We start from the raw sequence: 19,269 nt of genomic DNA, 5'->3' as shown, positions 1-19,269 counted from the left end.
CAGACATCTCTCAACACTGGATACTTTCCGTCTCAGTGGAAGTGTGCGCAGATCATACCCATACACAAGTCTGGCTGTAAGTCTGGCATTAAAAACTATCGGCCTATATCTCCGATTTCTACATGCTCTAAATTGCTTGAACACATTGTTGCTAACCATTTGATGACTTGCCTCGACTACCACAATCTGTTATACCCAAACCAACATGGGTTTAGCAGAGGTCTGTCAACTATTAGTCAGTTAATAGAACCAGCGCACAAGTTCGCCCAAACTATAAATTTTCGTGGCCAAATAGACATGATAAACTTAGATTTCTCGAAAGCTTTCGATAAGGTGTCACATCCTAAATTACTGCAGAAAATTGCTGTCATTTTCGATAATGCCTCCATAACCCAGTGGTTTAGTTCATACCTTTATGGGCACCATCAATTCGTCCGTTTGGGGCTTCAAAGTCAAACATGCGCCCTGTCCTGTCAGGAGTTCCTCAGGGGAGTGTCTTGGTGCCTGTTTTGTTTTTAATTTTCATAAACGACCTACCTTGTGATCTTACAGTACCAGTCGGGCTATATGCAGATGACTGCATATTGTTTAAGGAAATGCAAACTCCTCTAGACCAAGCTGAACTGAATGCCAGTCTACAAAAAATTGAACATTGATGTGATAGCTGGCAAGTGGAATTAAATATAAATAAAACAGTGTACATGTGCGTTTCGCAAAAAGAAGTCTTCAACTTTCGGTACTCTATTGGCAACCATATCCTAGTGAATGTCAAAGAATTTAAATATCTCGGTTTTACATTTTACCCATGATCTCCACTGGGATGCTCAGATTGATAATGTATGTTCTAAGCCAATCAGGCTCTCTGGGTGCTCAGACGAAAACTGAAATATGCTACTGCTGATAATAATTGTTTAGCATACAAAACATTGGTCCGCCCTATATTTGAGTACGCAAAAATAGTATGGGACCCATATACTCAGTCAAACAAAACCAAACTAGACAGAGCGCAAAGGCTTGCACTTTGTCTTGCTTCGAGGTTTATCTCGAACAAGTACCGCCGTTGCCATTCACTTTCTGAGCTGTGTAAACCTTCCTTCGCTCAAGGTCAGAGGCTCCTATGAATGAATGAAGTTCCATCTATCAAGTTATGCACCAGCAGGTAAAAATTTACCACACCTAATAGTACAGTAAAAGCTCGTTAATTCAAACTCGAAGGGGACTATAAAATTGTTCGAATTGGCACGTGGGCGCTAGAATGAACAGACATCACGACACACCGTGCGGAGAGGACCCAGAGAAGTCACCTCGGGACTCGGTCCCACAAAGTAGGCGATACTACGCATTTGTGGCAGGTAATTTCGTAAATTAAGCTCTCTCAAACAGCGAACAGAATTTATTGATCAGTCAGTGATATGCCAGAAACAAGCATCGAGTTGCATTCACGTGAGCAGTGAGCCTTAATGCCAAAATATACGACGCTATTTGTGCTCCAAAGCACGTTCATTTACATGACACAGTTAACACAATCAAAATTTAAGGTATTTCTTTTTTGGTTTATTTATAGAACAATATTCAAATTGTCCAAGGGGACACGGCTAAAGGCAAACATTGCCTGATTGGGCCATGCCACTGATACAGCAGTAGCAGCAGACAGACGACATTTACAACCATAAAATCATACATGGAAATTAATCACTACACTTGTTTTACACAGATAAAAGTAATGAGTAATTTGGGTGATCATTCTGGGCCGATTTGTGATCATTCTGGGCCGATTTCTGCAAGGAGGGACAAAAGCCAGAGAGCTCCCAGTTCGAATTAACCGTTGTAGATACCGACGCGTTTCAATTATCGGGAGTTTTCCCCCACAGAATTACATAGGGCTGTGCCGGGACCAGTGCGTCAGTTCGAATTAGCAGTAAGTTCGAATTAACCAAGTTTGAATTAATGAGCTTTTACTGTATTTTGATGTATTGAATTACACTGTAAACCTAGTAGCAAGGGCACAGAAAATTCCTAGCTGAAACATACAAAAATCAGCTAATTTCGCCGTGGTAAGGAAAGATTTAATAAGCTGCCCATGACTGGACCACCCTGTATGGCCACTATTCTGGGCTTTTTTAAGTCTAAATGAAAGCCTTTTAGACAGTTACTTTACATGCTTCTTGATCGTGTCCTACTGCAGCGCTTCAGGCTGGGCAGCCTTGCGGAGCTCTTGCTCACAATTTAAATTTTGGTTCTTTCAGTTGAAATGTTTATCATTATGGATTTTTTACTGCCACACATTTTCCCGGAGCTGTCCAAGCCCCACCTTGTAGGGATTGCTTGTTGCTTTACAAAGGGATGTAGGGAACTTGTCCACTAGTGAACAGTGTTAGCATTAGATCAGTCACTATTGCAGTATGTAAACATTGAGCATTCGTAGTTGAGTCATTATCACGGGTGAAAGGCTGCCTTCTCAATGCTTCTGTTTCCTTGGGGGAATTGGTTACTGCATAGAAGCTGATCATAATTTCTGTAGACTTTCCCGGCTGCTGCCATTGAGTGGCATTGTCACACTGTCCAAGCCAATGCCAGAACTCGAGCTGAAAATGGCTTGCTATGCTAATGACTGAACAGTTTTTGTATTGCAGCCTCTTAATTCTGCAGCCAGAGGGGGTTGTAGAAGGGAGGGGGGGATGTAATTTTGATCACTATCCCCCCCCACCCCTTTGTCTGCCCCCGTGAGCTAAAGATGTCTTTACTGGTGCTGTCCACTGCAGAGCTTGGTGACCACCATGCTTGAAGGAGGTGACCGACAGAAGGCCATGAAGCGGTTACGAGTGCCTCCACTTGGTGATCAGGTGAGGACATCACTGCTCTTCACTACGAGTGTCAATCCAAAAGTTGACATCAGTTCTACAATTTGTATTAGGTCAGCGTTATTTTGTTAAAATGATCTGTAAAGAGGAGCCGGTGGAATCTGTGGGGGCATATTCATCACTGATCCCTTTCACAGGGAACTCTAAACTAGGCTTGTGCGAATATTTGAGCGAATATTACAGTATTCGAATTTGCTTCGACACGAATTTAAATTTTAGGAAATTTCGAAGTATTCGAAATGAACGAATACTAAACATATACAGTCAAACCTCGTTACAACGAACACCACATTAACGAACATTTCAAATTAACGAACTTTTAAAAAATCCCATGCCGACTGCTTATAGTTTCAATGTAAAACTATTTCACTACTACAAACTTCAGAATAACGAACATTTCAGAATAACGATCGTTATTTAATTCCAGTGTAATCCTAACAACACCTCAGTACTACGAACTTATATCCCGAAATGCGAGGATTCTTAGATTTCGGTGTATCTGTCATGGCAGTCGGAGCTGTAAGGTAGCAGACGACGCAGCGCGAAGAGCGGATGCCCTCCCGCAAAAACCTGAGATGGTGCGGGAGGAGAAAGACGCGGGCGGAGAACTTTTTTTTTTTCCCCTCCGTTGCGGAGGTGACAACGCATCAGGTTTTGTAAAGGCCCAACCGCATGCATTGCACGCGACTTTCAAGCGAAGGCGACTGCGACAAACGGGCTCCGTCACGCTGTCGCGACGGGAGCACCCACATGTTCGCGACAAAGTGTCACGGTTGCTCGATTGAAAACTATTGCGTGCACGCAAGCAAATTACGAAAAAGAATTACAGAGTAGATGAATGACAACATGCCAAGTTTATCATTGTCTTGTGTGAGATAAGGAAGCCATAAAAGCGTTTCGTGACTTTCTTTTTTCGCAAGCTTATGTTTAACTGCGACAGTACTATCTGCTGTGATCCCATGGGCCGCCCGGAAGCGTATGCTGCCTACGCTACGTCGCACTTTGCAAACTGCGTTATGTTGGGGTTAGTCCACGAGGCGCGTCTCGACAACGTTTCCTCTTGCTGTCATAGAACGTTTAAGAAAAGCCACAGCGCCTCAGATTGTTGCTTCGCAGAGAGAAGGGCCAGAAGGGCTACCTCACACGACGACGATGTTGACATTGCAGCAAGCTACCACCGAAACATCAAAACGAACCGTCGATCAAAATTAACGACAAAATACGGCCGCTGCCTCGCTCTCCGTGTGAGATGGGGCTGTAAAGAAGGTAGTCTATAACTTGCATTCCTTGAAGTACGCGCCGATTTGAAGCATCACGAGCAAATTGCAACCGAAGCGAGGGTTAGAGATGCTGCCATGTTGCCGGATATCGTCGTGCTCACTTCCGGTCGACAAGCGATGTTTTCTGGCTTTCCAGAAACCTGCGACTCGACAAGCGACGGCGATGGATGGCCCTCCGCGGCAGCAAATCCTGTCGGCCATCGCTCAAAACTCGCGTGCATGCAGTTGGGCCTTAAAGGATTGCAGCGATGACATGGACAACGATGTCACGGTAGCACCCGAAGATAGCGACGAGTCCGTGTCGGCCACAGATGTGTTGTACTACTTGAGGAAACTCCGCATATTCATCAAAAAAAAGCGGAACAGCGACCGAAGCAGTGCATAAAAATGCGGACGGTCTAGAATCATTCGTGACGCAGAGTTTGTGCTGCACCCGTCAAAAAACGATCACGGACTATTTCAAATAAACGTGCCTTGTCTGACGTTCACGTGTGCATTGTTGTGAGAAACGAGTTCAAGGACGTACCATTGCAAAGGTAGGACGTTCGCGTTACTGAAATTCTGTTGTTATGGTAAATTTTTGGACTTTCACTATAACAACCTTTCAGAATAACGAACATTTTTCCGCGGTCCCCGGAAGTTCGTTATACCGAGATTTCACTGTAAATCGCATGTAACCCCCTGTAAAGGTGGTTTCACTGCAGTGGAGGGGTGCTCTACTGTGATTACACCCATCCAGGGCAAATCCGCACTGCCGCAAAGCCACACTTCAAGATTAAACGAACATGCAGTAAAACCTTGTTAATTCAAAGTCACTGGGACTGTGAAAAATCTTCTAATTTCGCATTAACCAAACAAAAAACTGGGATGTAAGGAACTTTCAATTACTGAACGTAATCAGAGGTGGTCGTTTGCTGTGCCTGCTAGTTTGCGGCTCCAAGGGTTATGTTTTCCAGCAATACCCAGTCCCAATTTTGCCACTAAACCGGGGAAACGGCGGGCCTCACTGCTGCCAGAGCAAGAAAAAAATGAAAGTGGAAAAAAGAAAAAAAGCGGCCTCATGGTCAACAGAAATGCGTGCCCGCCGAAAAGAAGACATGCTTCACTGCAGCACAGTGGTGACACGTGGGCAGCATGGCACCTGCTCTTCGCAGCATCAGCGCGTTATGATGCGACCATTCGCCCATTTTTTCTGGTAAAATAAAGAATTTAATAATGACCAATGTGACGGAATTTGCGATATGTTCTGGGTGTAAAAGATGGTCATTGTAGTTTTCGAACTGAGTTTTCGAAGGAAACTTGTGCACAAATTGCTGGAGCAACCACCATTCGGAGGTTCGAATACACCGCGCATTCCGTCAGACTGTCCTTTATTAATTCCTTTATTTTCCCAGAAAGAATGGGTAAATCATGACATGCTGACGTTGCGAGAAGCATGCGTCATGCTGCCCATGTGTCACTACTGTCTTGCAGTGAAGCACGCCTTTTCCACAGGCGCACGTTTCAACTAACCACGAGACCGCTTTTTTTTTTTTTTTATTGCGATAGCAATTATATGGACAGTCTCGGCTGATTTTTTCCGTCGCCGTCGCCGTCGCCGCCGTCATGCTGCGTATATGTATAAGTATGTATATATACATCAATATCCCAAAGAAAAATAAATCAGAAAAATGCTTCCGAAGTGCGGAATCGAACCAGCGACCTCTGAATTCTCAGTGCGGTGCGCTAAGCACTACTCCACAAAGCGCACATCCCTCTGGTAGCTAACGGCAAATGTTATATACACACCCTTTCCCGTTTGCAGTTCTCCAAGACGGAGGCGCTTATAAGCGTTTCTTCATTACCAGCGAGATGGCGCTAGGAGCGCGCGGGCGCACTTAAAAGCGTCGGCCAGCTCTCTCGCTTCTTCTTATATTTGCGCAGTGAGAACCTTGCCCTTCCGCTGTCTGCTCGCGCGGGCGCTCGAACAAACTACCTCAGTGTTCATGATTCTCAGCAGATCGAGCTACGTGGTAGCTCTCACCGCGCGTCGCGTGCGTGTAGCTAAAAGCATTTCAGATGTCGTGCACGTAACGTACGTGTACTTTTCACGTTTGCGTATGAGAAGTCCCTACGTACGTGAAATTAAAACTGTCTAGTAGCTGCCGGGTAGTGATGGACGCACGGTAGTCGCAGCGCGTCCATCACGGGCCGCTTTTCTTGCTATCGCATTCATTGCTTCGCCCTTGCGGCGAAACTGTGACTTTTTTTTTTTCCGCTGGCAGCCGCGAGGCTGGGGTACTCAACTTGTCACTCATTAGTATGGCTACATTACATTGCCTTGTGGCTCCGAAGGGCATCGTTTCTGCGGATTTGCGGCTAAATCGAGAATTGGCACATGGCACCTGAAGCTTTCGAATTAACCAGGCTGGTACTGACCGTCGCTTCAAATTATCCACTCAAGAGAGAGAGAAAGGTTAAGTGAAAGGCAGGGAGGTTAACCAGAAGGAAATTTTCCGGTTTGCTTTCCTTAAGGGGGGGACAGAAAGGTAAGAAAGGGGAAATTTGCATTGCAATATACAGGACCGCAGAAATCCATCAAATTATGCGGGATTTCGAAATAACAGAGTTATAAATTATGAGGTTTTACTGTATTACCCTCACATCGATTCATCATTTTTCAATTTAACGCTTTCGTGACCGCGCCTATTCCCATCGATAGTATGTTATCGATGACTTCAAGATCAAGTTTTGACACTCTCTGAATGGTTCTGGACAGCTAACACAATACAAAGCATAAAATAACCTGTTTTTTGTCACTTTTGTTGGCAAGTTTGTTTTTTCCACCGCGGCGAGATTTTTAAAGCTCGTTCACAGTTGGGTAGGTGAGCGCTCGTTGTTTCGGACTTCGCGTCGACGCTGCTCGCGGGTGCTCCACAGAAACAGCAAATTCCGACGGATTCCGATTAATATGAGCGGGAATCTCGGGAAGATGGTAGCACCAGAGACACAGAAGACGACTTCGATTCGCCAGGCTTCAGTACGGACGGCGAAAGTGCGTCAAACCTCCCCGGAACGTCAGCAGCTATCCGCCGGTAAGTGTCGTCTTCTCCTCGGGTCGTTTTATTGCTGCTGCGCGTCGATGTAAACGTATCCGGTGTGTTCTAAGAATAACAGCTCTTATCTGCAAGATGTTAACTTCGTTCGGTCGGGAGCATTTGGCGCTGGCTGCAGAAAGAGTGCACTTCTCTTCGCGAAGACGGCGCGGAGCGCACTTTGACCCAACGCTCCGGTGTGCAGCGCGGCGGTGTCTTCGTGTTGTTTTTTACCGCAGAAGTCATCAGAGAGATATGCAACCACGCAGATAAGTATGCGTGGATGCATACTTTCGAAAAGCCAACATACAGTGAGAGGGACGGATCTATGAAGGGAATTTACTGAAGAGAAGATGAGCAAGTTCGTCTCACTCCATGTGTACATGGTTATCGTTGAAGTCCCGCGCTTGCATTGGTGTTGGTGTCGACGACACATATTTCCAGGCCACCGTCAGTGATGTCCACCATCAGTGATGCCATGGAAAGGGTTCAAGGCTTCTTGAGTATCTCTGATCTGAAGAAGACGACCGTCGCATTCCACAAGAATCTTCACCCCGTGTCTTCTCTATTGCAACACATGAACGATTTTTCTATGCTATCTTTTAACCCCATCCGAACCTTTCAGTGGATGAGAAAATGGTGAAATGTGAAGGTCGGTATGGTATTCGGCAGTATATGAGCGAGAAAGCGGTCAAATGAGGGTACAATTATGGATTTTTGCAGATTTGGAACAGGCTACACTGTTCATTTCAACAAATACACAGGAAAATTGAAAAATACCAGAATTGCAAACTATGCTAGGAAAGTTGAACAGAAAAAAAAAATTTTTTCCCGAAACATGCGCAGCCAGCCTTTGTTTCACTGCATCAAGGACCTGCATCGCGCGGTGGCATGATGGGCACTAGTGCCAATATTCTTGTATTTATGTAAATAATCTTTGCACTTACAGAGCTTATCTTTCCACCATTATTCTACGAGGGCTTTGCGTTCAAAGTGTATATTTCGATTTTTTAAAATGTTTAACCATTGCAGAGTAGCATTGATGTTTTTATGAATCTTTCTTTCTTTTTGGTGCATTTTTCTTTGTTTGATAATTTTGTTATTAAATTCGATATAAATCCGTTGTTTGGAATTAATACTCGTAGAAAGACCAATTCTTCCTCTATCATTTGATACCCTACGCGTTAGCATCAATTATATTCTGTGGCAGAAAAAAAATATTTCCTGGACTAGCCAAAAACAACCGATTTTTCCGCGGTCACGAAAGTGTTAAAAGCTTGTTATACCGGCTTATATGCTCTAGGTATAGTAAATTTTAAAACAACATATTTTACAGGTTATCACTTGCATTGTACCGAAAGTCCAATCCTGCTACTACTCAAAGTTGCTTCCACTTCCCTTTGAACAAAAAAGAATTACATTTGCATATGGCTTGTTTCAAATTTAAAAATATTGTGCAGGTTAGTTGGGTCATGACAAATATGCTCATTTTTCTTTGTAATATGTAATATATACTATTGTAATTCGCTTCAAAATTATTCGACCAAATCACTATTCGCTTCGGAGCTAAAATTTACTATTCGCACAAACCTACTGTAAACCACTTCCCACCCAGACCATTTCAGTTTGCCAGGCCAGCTGATGCGAGACTGGCCTTGAGTGAGGCTGAGCCATGCATTGACTTATTGGTGCGAAGTGAGCTCTGCTGCATATTGGGAATACACATGCATTTCATTAAAATGAGTTCTTTTTATACCTTGCTTTTTCGACTCGTACACTTGTTTCTTGGGGAGAGAGGAGGGAATGACATGGTTCCTTGGCACTCCTTGGGAGAGTGATAAGGGGTTCAGGCAAAGGTACATTACAGCATCTCGTGGTGGCACGGAATTCCGCCATGTCCCACAAAGTCCAGCCTCGTGTTCTCTCACCTTAGATCACCTCGGCGTGTTCAAAGCCTGCCCATTTTTCACTGCTAGGAATAGCTGCAGCCTTGCATTTTCTATTCTCGTTTGTCCTCATTCATAGGTAGTGTTACACTCACTGAATAATGCAACCACTGCCTTGTTGTCTATGCAGCAATCCCCTTGGGTGACCTTCAAAGTGGGCCTCTTTTCTGGTGCCTATATTGTACTCATCATTGCAGTGATCCTTTCAGGTGAGCATTTCTTTTGTTCATATACAATGTGCATTTAGATCTGGAATGTTGTTCAAAAGTGCTGCAGAAAGTCTTTGGGATTGTGTTTAGTACACTGTGAACATAACTGACAATAAAAGGCAGCAGAAACATCTTTAAGCAATAGTTATTAATGCAATAGATGCTGTGTGTTGTTAGACATAAAGTTACACAAAGTAAAAACATCCCAAATGCTTCTATTCCTTAGGCAGTTTTGGAATTGGGTACCCAAAGCTTTGCCTTAGCATTCGTTGCCACTGTGCATGCGTAATACGTTAACCTCTTGGGTATGCACGTTATGTTTAGAAACCGGTGTACGTATCTGCAAATGGTACAGACACTATTCTAACACTTTCGCTTGTGTGAGATATTGCTGATTTGTATTGGCTGTAAGTTTGGTTCAATGTTTCTATCCATCCATAAGCATATCCCTGAGATAATGCTCTCACTTTCCCTTGTGCTAGTCGTGTTGCTGCCAATCTTAGTAATGCATGAGCTAGTCACATGGCCGTGCTATAAGAAAAAGTATTGGGCTGAGAAAGAGCTTTGAACAAGTGGGTACGTGACAAACCAAGCCCATACTGTAAGTGGCTGTGCGTTTTTTTTTCTTAGGTTATGAGAAAAAGAAAAGGGTGTATTACGATGCATCATGGAAAGGTGGCTTTTAATGTATCGTAAAAATCCACGTATAGCTCGGACCCGCATATAGTCCGAGGTGTATTTCGGGGATACCAAATGTGAGAAAAAATGTTTTCACGGGAATACAGTCCAAGGAAAACAAAAACTGAATACATTTATTTACACACTTATTCATCGTTGTCTGACGCACTCTCTTCCAAAACTCCCTTGTCAGAGATGTCCTCCCACAGCACCTCATCTTTAGTGCCATCAAGGGCGTTTGAGATCGAGCACTTCTTGAAGGCAAAACGAACAAGCGCCTTGGGAATGCAGGTCCAAGCCTTAGAGATCCATATGCACGGCATCGCTAGCGAGGCCCGTTTCAGCCATCCGGCAGCGGTCACTTCCAGCTCTCCGGACCTCATCCACTCCATATACAGGCGTTTGATGGGGTCCTTAAATGGCTTATTTAGGCACACATCAAGCGGCTGCAGCTGGGATGTCATCCCTTCCGGGATGACGGAGAGTGCGGTGTGGGAGTCGCGAAGCAGTCGCTTCGCAGAGTCTGCCAGGGGCCGTATTCTTAAACGATCACAAAAGGCGACAATTGCAAAAGTATCGCCTTTGGGTCGCGCTGATTGGCTATTGAGTAAAACCGGAAAAGTGAGGGATCCATCTAGTATTTCCGTCGACGTGACGGTGCTCTACGGCACTCCTGACATGCTTAGAATAAACGAACACACCTTATCACCATTGGTTGGTGGTGAAGTCTAGCATTTCAGTGACAGACGGTAGCTCCTAGTATTCAATCCTCGGTGGATATGCGCAGCATTTTTTACGCTGAAGCTTTCAGCGAGCATTACCTTGGGGTGTTTTCAGTACCCGTTATTTGCCAGCGCGTGTTTTTTTGCAATTCGACTGTTCCAGGAACATGAACCGTGCTCGCGTGGTTTACTGAGCGCCAGCAACATGTTGAGATGTTGAGGTGATATCGCTGTGGCGGCACACTACAGCTAAGCTCTCCGAGTATGCCCTGTTAAACTCTCAACAAAAATCAATTTCACACAAAATTGCATTCTTTAAATATTATACTCTACATTAAACAAATGCACAATAAATGTTGAAAGCACTTTCAACACGTCCTATATTTCAAGTAGCCGCAGCCAAGCCTGGCCACTGCGTAGAAGCCAGCATACACTCGCAAACGCCGTACTCGGGTCGCTCTGTGCTCGTACGGTACGCTCACTCCTGTGCTGTGAAACATTCATAACACCAACGGCCAGTGCAACAATGACGTCACAGGCAAGTGTTTCTTCAATTATTGAACGCATCAGATTCTACGTCACCAAACGCGATGCTATCGCCTTTTGCGATCGTTTGAGAATACGGGCCCAGGTGACACAGAAACGCATCGAGCACAAGTATCGATGGGAGCCCCAGCAGTGCTTCGGGCCGTCGACACCACACCAACTTGATTCAGTCAAGCATGAGGGAATTGTCCGTCCACCCCTTATCCTGGCAGCAGACGACAACATTTTTGGGGAACTTCTCCCCCTTCGGCAGCATCTTTCGTTTAAACACCACGTAGGGTGGCAGCCTGTGACCGTCTGCCGTGCAGGGCAACATTACAATTATCCGTGTTTTCTTGTTCCCAGTTGATCGCGTAATAACTTGCCTGGAGCATTTTTGATCCACCATTAGAGCCGAGGGCATATCGAGATACACCGGCGTCCGATCCGCATTGCCGATCTGGCCCAGCTGAAAGGGGACTGCCTTTCGCGACGAAATCATGGGCTTCTAAAAGGCCACAAGCAGCTCTTTGTAGCTTTCTGGCAGCTTCTGTGAGATCGACGTACGCCGACGTTGGGAGAACCCAGCACAGTGCATGAAACGAGACACCCAGTGCTTGCTTACCTTAAAGTCCGCCTGCTGAACGCCTTTGTCTCAAGCGATCTTTCTTGCCTTCGCTTGCAGCAGCTTGATGTTGACAGCGAGGTGTGCAGCTTGTCGCTCCCAAACGAAATCAGTCAATTCCCATTCAGTGTCGGGAAACACTCCATTTTTTGGCCCCCGGAAGCTTCTTCTCTGGCCACTGCACACAAAGAGGGCTTCCTTCTGTTTTCTCCCACCACGAATGGTTCGCTCATTCATACCGAATTGCCATCCCGCAGCACAGTTGCCGATGGTTTCAACAGCTGAGATCACCTTTCTTTTAAAGGCAGCTGAATGCTGCTTTCGCAGTCTTGACATGACATAAAATTGTGGCTGTCGTCAAGTGCACCAAGTGGTTGCAATGACAACTTTTGCCTGTAGGACTAGTGGAAGTGTGCAGAAACCTGATGGTGATGATGATAGCATTGTGCAATGCCAAAACCAAAACTGAATTCTTGGGATCTGCATATAGTACGGGGCAGAAATTTCGCATCATAAAATCTAGAAAAAAAAAACTCTGATTGTACATGGGCTTTTACGGTACTGCACTTTGCTGAATTGAGGAAATCGGGCGACAACCAAAACCCACGCCAGGCACTCATAAAGAAAGGCTGGATTGCTGTCATGGGTAAAGGGGCACAAGGCACATGCCAAACGTCTGAAAGTGGCGATGGTACGCGAGGAGTGGAAAATTCCGCGATGGTGTGCATCTCTGCCACGTCGACACACTTGCGCGTTTGGTCGGGGAAGGGCTTGTGGCACGCTACCCGAGCCATGGTGAGGAACCCCAGGAGGAGAAACAGGCATTGTTTAGTGGAGCGCCATACGAAGAAGGCTGAGGAAGTCAACGTTGCACTCACTGTGAGAGTAGCAGGCACCCAGATCTGGAGGCAGCGGCATGAGAGGCCCGGGAATTAGCCGTTGATCTTGGTAGACACCGAGCGAGGCTTCCCGGACCTGCAGCACCTCGCCACAGCAGTTGCCAGTGCATTGGCAGCACTTCACCTTGTTAGCAGGACGGTGGCAACTCGCACAACAGTCTCCGGAGCGCCACGTCATCAGTTTGGCCGGGCGGCACTCGGAAGAAAAGGCCGAAGACAGTTAGGCCTAACCCATCAAGACTTAAGACGACTGGGTTACGGACGAAGGAAACGAGCGGCTAATGTGACGGATGCTGAGCAACAGTGACCGCAGGCACTGAGCAAGAGCGTCAACGGCGAGTGCGATGCAATGGGGAGCAGGGGGAGCAATACAGCCATCAACAGAGGCTAGCAGTGTGCCGATATGGGTGTGCACTTTGGGACGGGCATAAAGTGCTGCTGTTGAAGCTCTTTCTCGATATGACACTTTCACTTAGCATGGCGTAGCTTATGCACTACTAATGTTCGTGGTACTAGCACCCATGCTGGTGTATGTCGCTTGCTTTGTCTATCGTCAGAAGGTGCCATATTATTTCATTATTTAAGCATCTGGCCCTAATACAGCTAAACCTTGATAGAACAAGGTGTTCTATCAAGGTTGTGTTCACCAAATCGAGCTGCTTGCTCTCCATTTGGTACGATGAGCGTGCAACATCGAAACCTGTTGCAAATCACAAAAACAAAAGAACTTTGACTGAAAATCTCTTGAAAGCGAGGCAACAACGTGAATTATGGCACTTTTGTTCACGGTAACCACGTTTTCTGTTTTATGACATTGTATGTACATCATTTCATACAAATCAAGCAAGATTCTGTTTTGTATGTGTTGCAAGTTTCTTTTACCACTATGCATTGTGCAGCAGAAGTCTTGTAAGCCAGTCCTATCACAGAATGCCCATATTATTGTATAGCTCAAAAAGTCAATCAGCTACTTAAAACTTGTTGCACCAATGCACTCACAAAAAAAACAAAAAAACTTTCACCTGCAGTGAAGGCACCTGTTCAGAATGCTTTCACTGGTAATTTATCAGGTTTATCACTGAGTCTCAAATAGCTTCTTTTGACTTGGGGATCATGGAGAGCCAGCAATGTGATATTCAAAAGCAAGCGATGACATTCCTGTTTTTGCCAATCGAGATCACTTCCAAGATGCTACCCTGGTCGGCAACATCTGCTTTCTGCATGATTGTGATAACTTGCAAGATGAGAAGTTGTTGCATTTAGTACTACTGCCTGTATGGCTACTCATGCTTGTCACTTGACACACGGCAACAACTAACGCACTATATCTGGCGTTGATGCAAGGCACACGTGGCACGGAATATATAACTATGCTGGTTATAGATGTCCTCTGGCCATGCTGTGGGGGTGTGCTGGCACCAGCAGAAGCTTCAATTTATTGCCTTAGTCTCCTCTTGCGGTAAAAGTGAAACGTCATTATATTGATGTTATCAGTACACGACATTCTATGGTCATGGAGATATAAAAAGTGAACTTTTTTGTTATGTACAGAATTTTGTTATACAGTGAAACTTTGTTAACACGTACCTGCCAGAAACCCGGCATAACTATGCACTAAACGGTACTAAGCATTAGCCACCAAGTACAAATTTGCATCTCCTGACGTGTGCCGCAACCACCAATAAAGAAATGCAGTGCCACAGCAAATATTGCCTAAAGTACCCGCCACAGAGCCATTTTTTTTTTGTCTTTTTGTCAAAGCACAGAAAAGATTCTGGCTCTCTTGTGTGACAGTCCGATAGCACGCTGACGATGCCATGGAGCATATCAAAACTATTACATGGTCTGGAAAACACAGCAACTGACATAGTGACAGAACAGATGGACACATGTGTCAGCTTTCCGTGATACATGTGTCCATGTCTGTACTGCAATTAGCTACCGAGGTAAGACTTGCACCATTTCATTGACACACGGTAGTGCCGCATGGAGCTGATAATCCCTGGCTATTTGCATGCAGTGTGTCGTCTACTCAGCTCACACCATCATTGCCAAGCCGCTTGCTGTATCGTAAGCGCGCGTTTGCCATGGGAGTGTTCTTTGTACTTGTTTTTCTCTAGACTGAGCACAGATGTGGCGAATAGCTTGTTGGGTCAACGCGGTGACAACGAGCTTCCCGATGCGCACTCTGCTCGTGACGTGCACTCTGCGTCTCTTCAATGCTCTAGCAGTCCTGCATGATGAGCCGGCATCGGATAGCGGTGTGTTTGGGTTGTTGCCTCATAAAAGCATTCAGTATGCTTACAACAGCGCTACGTTTGCTGTACCTTACGCACACATTTGGCGTGATAGTGTCTGTGCAGAGGGGTTTCTCAGCACTCGCGACGCTCAACTCGGCAACTGTGAGCTGCTTTCAGTTCTACAAAGTGGCGTGCACTTGAACACCGTCTGGCACAAGGCAGCAGCAAACGGCGGCTCAGTGCACTTGCCTAGGTTGTCTCCTATTAAAAGCATGCAGTACACTTGGAATAGTGCTATGCCACATGTGTGGCTGAACAGATAGCTGAAGATGCTTATTGTGATAGGGTTGTCGGCAGTAAGTCATATTGGTACATTCGTCGGTGGCCGCCACCTTGCCTTCTTTCTTTTCCAATGCTAATCCGCAAAGGCATTGCCACAACTGCACAAAAGTCGGAATAATTGATGGAACGGTCTCTGCACTTTCCGAAAAGGTGGAAGGCCTTTTACGGCACCTTGTGGCACCAGTGAGTTCAGGGGCCCCTTTAACTTTTATGCCACAAAAAGCTATCGCAATACACAGGGTAATCACTAATCAGTAGGCATAGGATTACCCGCTATGACTTAATTCGTCAGCAAATGCATTAGGCTTTGTGAGATTCAGTCGGGGATTCATTGCAACTACATTTTAATTGTAGTGGGTACATATTAACGAGGTTTGACTGTATTGAAGGTCGTTATATTAAGGTTTAGCGGTTTCAATGTTTCTTTTTATTTCTGGCCCAGGTGTGTTTAGCCAGACGCGGGACGACTGGCGCATCGTGTTCCGTCTCTACCGGGGCACACTGCTTATTATCCTGTTCATGTTCCTCATCGGAGTCAATGTTTATGGCTGGCGAACATCAGGTGTCAACCATGTGCTCATTTTTGAGCTCGATCCTCGCAACCACCTTTCCGAACAACATCTCATGGAGGTGAGTGTACCAATAACCTCAGACGTCAGTGCCAACTAAGCTGTGTGATGTGGTGGGCAAAGGACCTGCATGTGGCTCACCAGCTTTCTCGCCATCGGCCGTGTTGAGAACAAAGATTCTCCATGGTTACCCTGATCTTGCTTTTTCAGCTTTTTCACTCCTTGGTTTCTATCTTGGCAGCTTCACCTCTCTCCTAAAACTACTTCTCACTTATAATCCTCTCGTAAGAAATTGGCATTGCATGCAACAAGTCTTGCTTACTTGCCCTTTTTGCAACCCTCCCCAACTTCTGCCAGGCTTACTCGAGAGATCGCCATTTAGAAGCATAGGTGGATAGCAAAAACCTGACTTTGCAAAGGATTGTGGGCTACGGCGGCTGTCTGCATAGACTTCCGGTTCGAGAGGCCACGCCACTGTACGGGCGCTGTTACATACGCCGTCGCTTTCTCAGTGTTCCACCTAGCAGTCGCGGTGATATTTTTCTCGAAAATTACTGCATAACATCTTGGAAAGCCATGCAACTTAGTTGAATAAAAAATGCAATCACATGCAATCACTACTGGACATTAAAAAATGAGGGAATGGTCTTTCCTTCATTCAAGTGGCATGGAACTCACACATTGCTTGTTGTTCGTCAGCGGAGAGCGTTTTCGTGCATGTTTTAGGCTATATAAAGATTCGTTGCACTTCCTGATGTCATGAAATATCAGTCCAATGTAAGACTTGTACAGTAGACTCTCATTAAACGGAACCTGAAGGGACCAAGAAAATGCGTTCCATTTAACAGGAGTTCCGTTTACTTAGAGATGAACAGGAGTGCAGAATCCAAGTATGAAACCAATTATATTCGATGCAGTTGTTCCGTTTAACAGATTTCCGTTTACTGAGAGTCTACTGTACTTCTCTTTTTATGTATCGATTTGGCAAAGTGACTTATTTACTTTAATTGTGTCACAAAGATACCATCTCGGGTTCAATATGGTGAATGAAGATAGTAAAATACATTTTACTCAAAAAGTTATTGGTTTTTATTTTAAGACTCTGAATCTTTCTTTGCCTGAGAGTTCGTCCTCTTGTGCCCTCGAACTTCGTGTTTGAAGGCATGCGAAATTCTGCACACTCCACATACATTTTTCTTCAACTCTAAGGTTTCGGCACTTCACGTTTGTATGAAATACTACAGACGCCATATCTATTACGTCACTCGTCGTTTCAAAAGCGACGTCGATTGTTTTATGTCCTAGTCGATGCCAGTAACTCAGGGGCGTTTTGTTCCATCGGTCGGCCTTTTTTGCGCTCAGTATTGTCCAATAATTTGACATAAAGTAGGCAACGACAATGCAGTACACACAATGCAACTACTGTAAATCAGTGCATTTGATGGCAGAGCATCTGTACTGTTGTCAGAACCTCTAAACGATTTGGGAACGCATGTTGATTTAACCCCATATGTGCTCATATGTGTGTGATTCCGAGGTAGCTGTCATTTGTGCTCAAAAATACATAATCAAGCTTATTCGGTAAAGTATTGCTGCGTGTTTTAAAGCATAACTGTATACGTATGCTGGCTGCTGCGCTGAAGACCCCCCTCTCACCGTTCGCCCTGTTTCATTCGTAACAACTGTCTATTTCTACTTCCCACTTCGTTCTGTGAAATGCGAAATATTTCCTATCGATTCATAAATGAACGCAAGAACATGATCATCGCTCAACCGGTAACAAGTGCGTCACAGAAGTGCACGTATTTCCTCCCTTATTACACTGAACAACAGGCACATTGAAGCGGCGAAGAGCTAGGCGTCGAACCGGAAGTACCGTAGCAGACGTCGTGCCGTTTTGCTATCCACCTATTGAGAAGCAAGTTTCTCTTGCTGGGTACATGGAACTTGGCGGCCAGAAGACTTTCTTCATTTCACTGAAGCAGTGTTTCTAGCGGCACTCATTGAAATAAAGCATAAGAAATAAAACATTGTCAGCACATTGCTGATCTCTGCCACTGACGGTTGCGGGCTGCACAGGAGTTAGCACCATGTCACCAAGCATACAGAATTCGAAGCTGGATACAAAAAGATGCAAACATCATCTCAGTTGGTCGGTTCATGGAGTTTAACGATGCAGTAGTGGAGGGCTGCGGTTCTTTAACCTGCACCAAACAAAAGCTATTCATTCTAAAACCCTAAGTTTGGTTCATTTATCTGCCACATGACCATTCAGCATGCACAGAAAGTTCTGGGCGGTATCTTTTGTCATAATGAAAACAGTTGCACTGACATGACATGCAAAAAATGTTATTTTAGTAAAACCGAGCTCAAAATAAACAGTAATTTTAATGCCATGTTTCTTACTCTGCCAACATTTTCGGAGTAGGATTGAAAATTGGGCCAAAATTTTCTGACCCGTTTATTCGGCCTTGGCTAACAACTTAAACTTTGTGGCCAGGCGACTTTTTCTTTCACCTGAAAAGAGGGAAACGTTTTCTGTATAGTTACGATGAAAGAAAGCTATGAAGACAGCATCTGTACAAGGGGGTGTGTAACTGGCCGCTTTGCTTTTTTGGTTGCTTTTTTTTTTTTAGGTTGATAAAAAATAGCGCAAGGTGAAGTGTTATACAGGAAAGGATGTGGAAACAATTTACTTTCATATTTAGAAAATTTTTAAAAATCTACCTTTTTTTTCTAATTCTCGCATATCAAGTCCTTTTAAACTCCAAAATTTAATTTTAATTTTCTGGGACCTCAAACACTACAGCTGCCGCATGGATGACAAGATGTGTATGCAGGTGCCATAAAAGCTTGATGGATTTAAAGGGACAGTAAAGAGAAACAATGAATCGGTTTAGATCAATAAATTGGGCTTTGAGAACTCTAATGTCGTTAATTTCACCATCATAGGTTTATTAATAGAGGAGAAAATCAAGTGCAAGGTTTCAATTTTAAATTTCGCGCCGAAATCTCCCCCCGTGACGTCACGAATTTCAAAGTGTATTTATCGTATTTTGGCGCCATTGGCTCAACAAAATTACCCCAAACTGGTATGTTAAGTCTGTGGCCACCCCAAACTTGGTATGTTAAGTCTATGGCCCCCTCAGAGGACAATGTACTTCATTTTTACTGATTAGGAACTATGTAGTCCCTAGTAGGTGCCGTCAAAACATCTGATGTCACGGCGAATGGTGCGGAAACTTCTAGGTGGCGTCACCACCCACATTGTTTTTGCGCGTTTTCTTGCTTACTAAGCG

General features: G+C 44.8%; 1 protein-coding gene across 6 annotated transcripts in view; it reads left to right on the top strand.

Moving 5' to 3' along the window:
• The window catches only part of LOC119390759 (xenotropic and polytropic retrovirus receptor 1-like), a 137,354-nt gene that overhangs the window by 42,341 nt on the left and 75,744 nt on the right, over positions 1–19,269 (top strand). For all 6 annotated transcript variants that reach the window (XM_049414179.1, XM_049414191.1, XM_037658461.2 and 3 more), the window contains exons 6-8: positions 2,763–2,843; positions 9,292–9,370; positions 15,844–16,031. In XM_049414179.1, the coding sequence (XP_049270136.1) occupies positions 2,763–2,843; positions 9,292–9,370; positions 15,844–16,031 (348 nt within the window). The remainder of the gene's footprint in view (positions 1–2,762; positions 2,844–9,291; positions 9,371–15,843; positions 16,032–19,269) is intronic.

Source organism: Rhipicephalus sanguineus, chromosome 1 (genome assembly GCF_013339695.2).
Source record: "Rhipicephalus sanguineus isolate Rsan-2018 chromosome 1, BIME_Rsan_1.4, whole genome shotgun sequence".
Taxonomy (NCBI): domain Eukaryota; kingdom Metazoa; phylum Arthropoda; class Arachnida; order Ixodida; family Ixodidae; genus Rhipicephalus; species Rhipicephalus sanguineus.
This window is presented reverse-complemented; position numbering and strand designations above follow the sequence as displayed.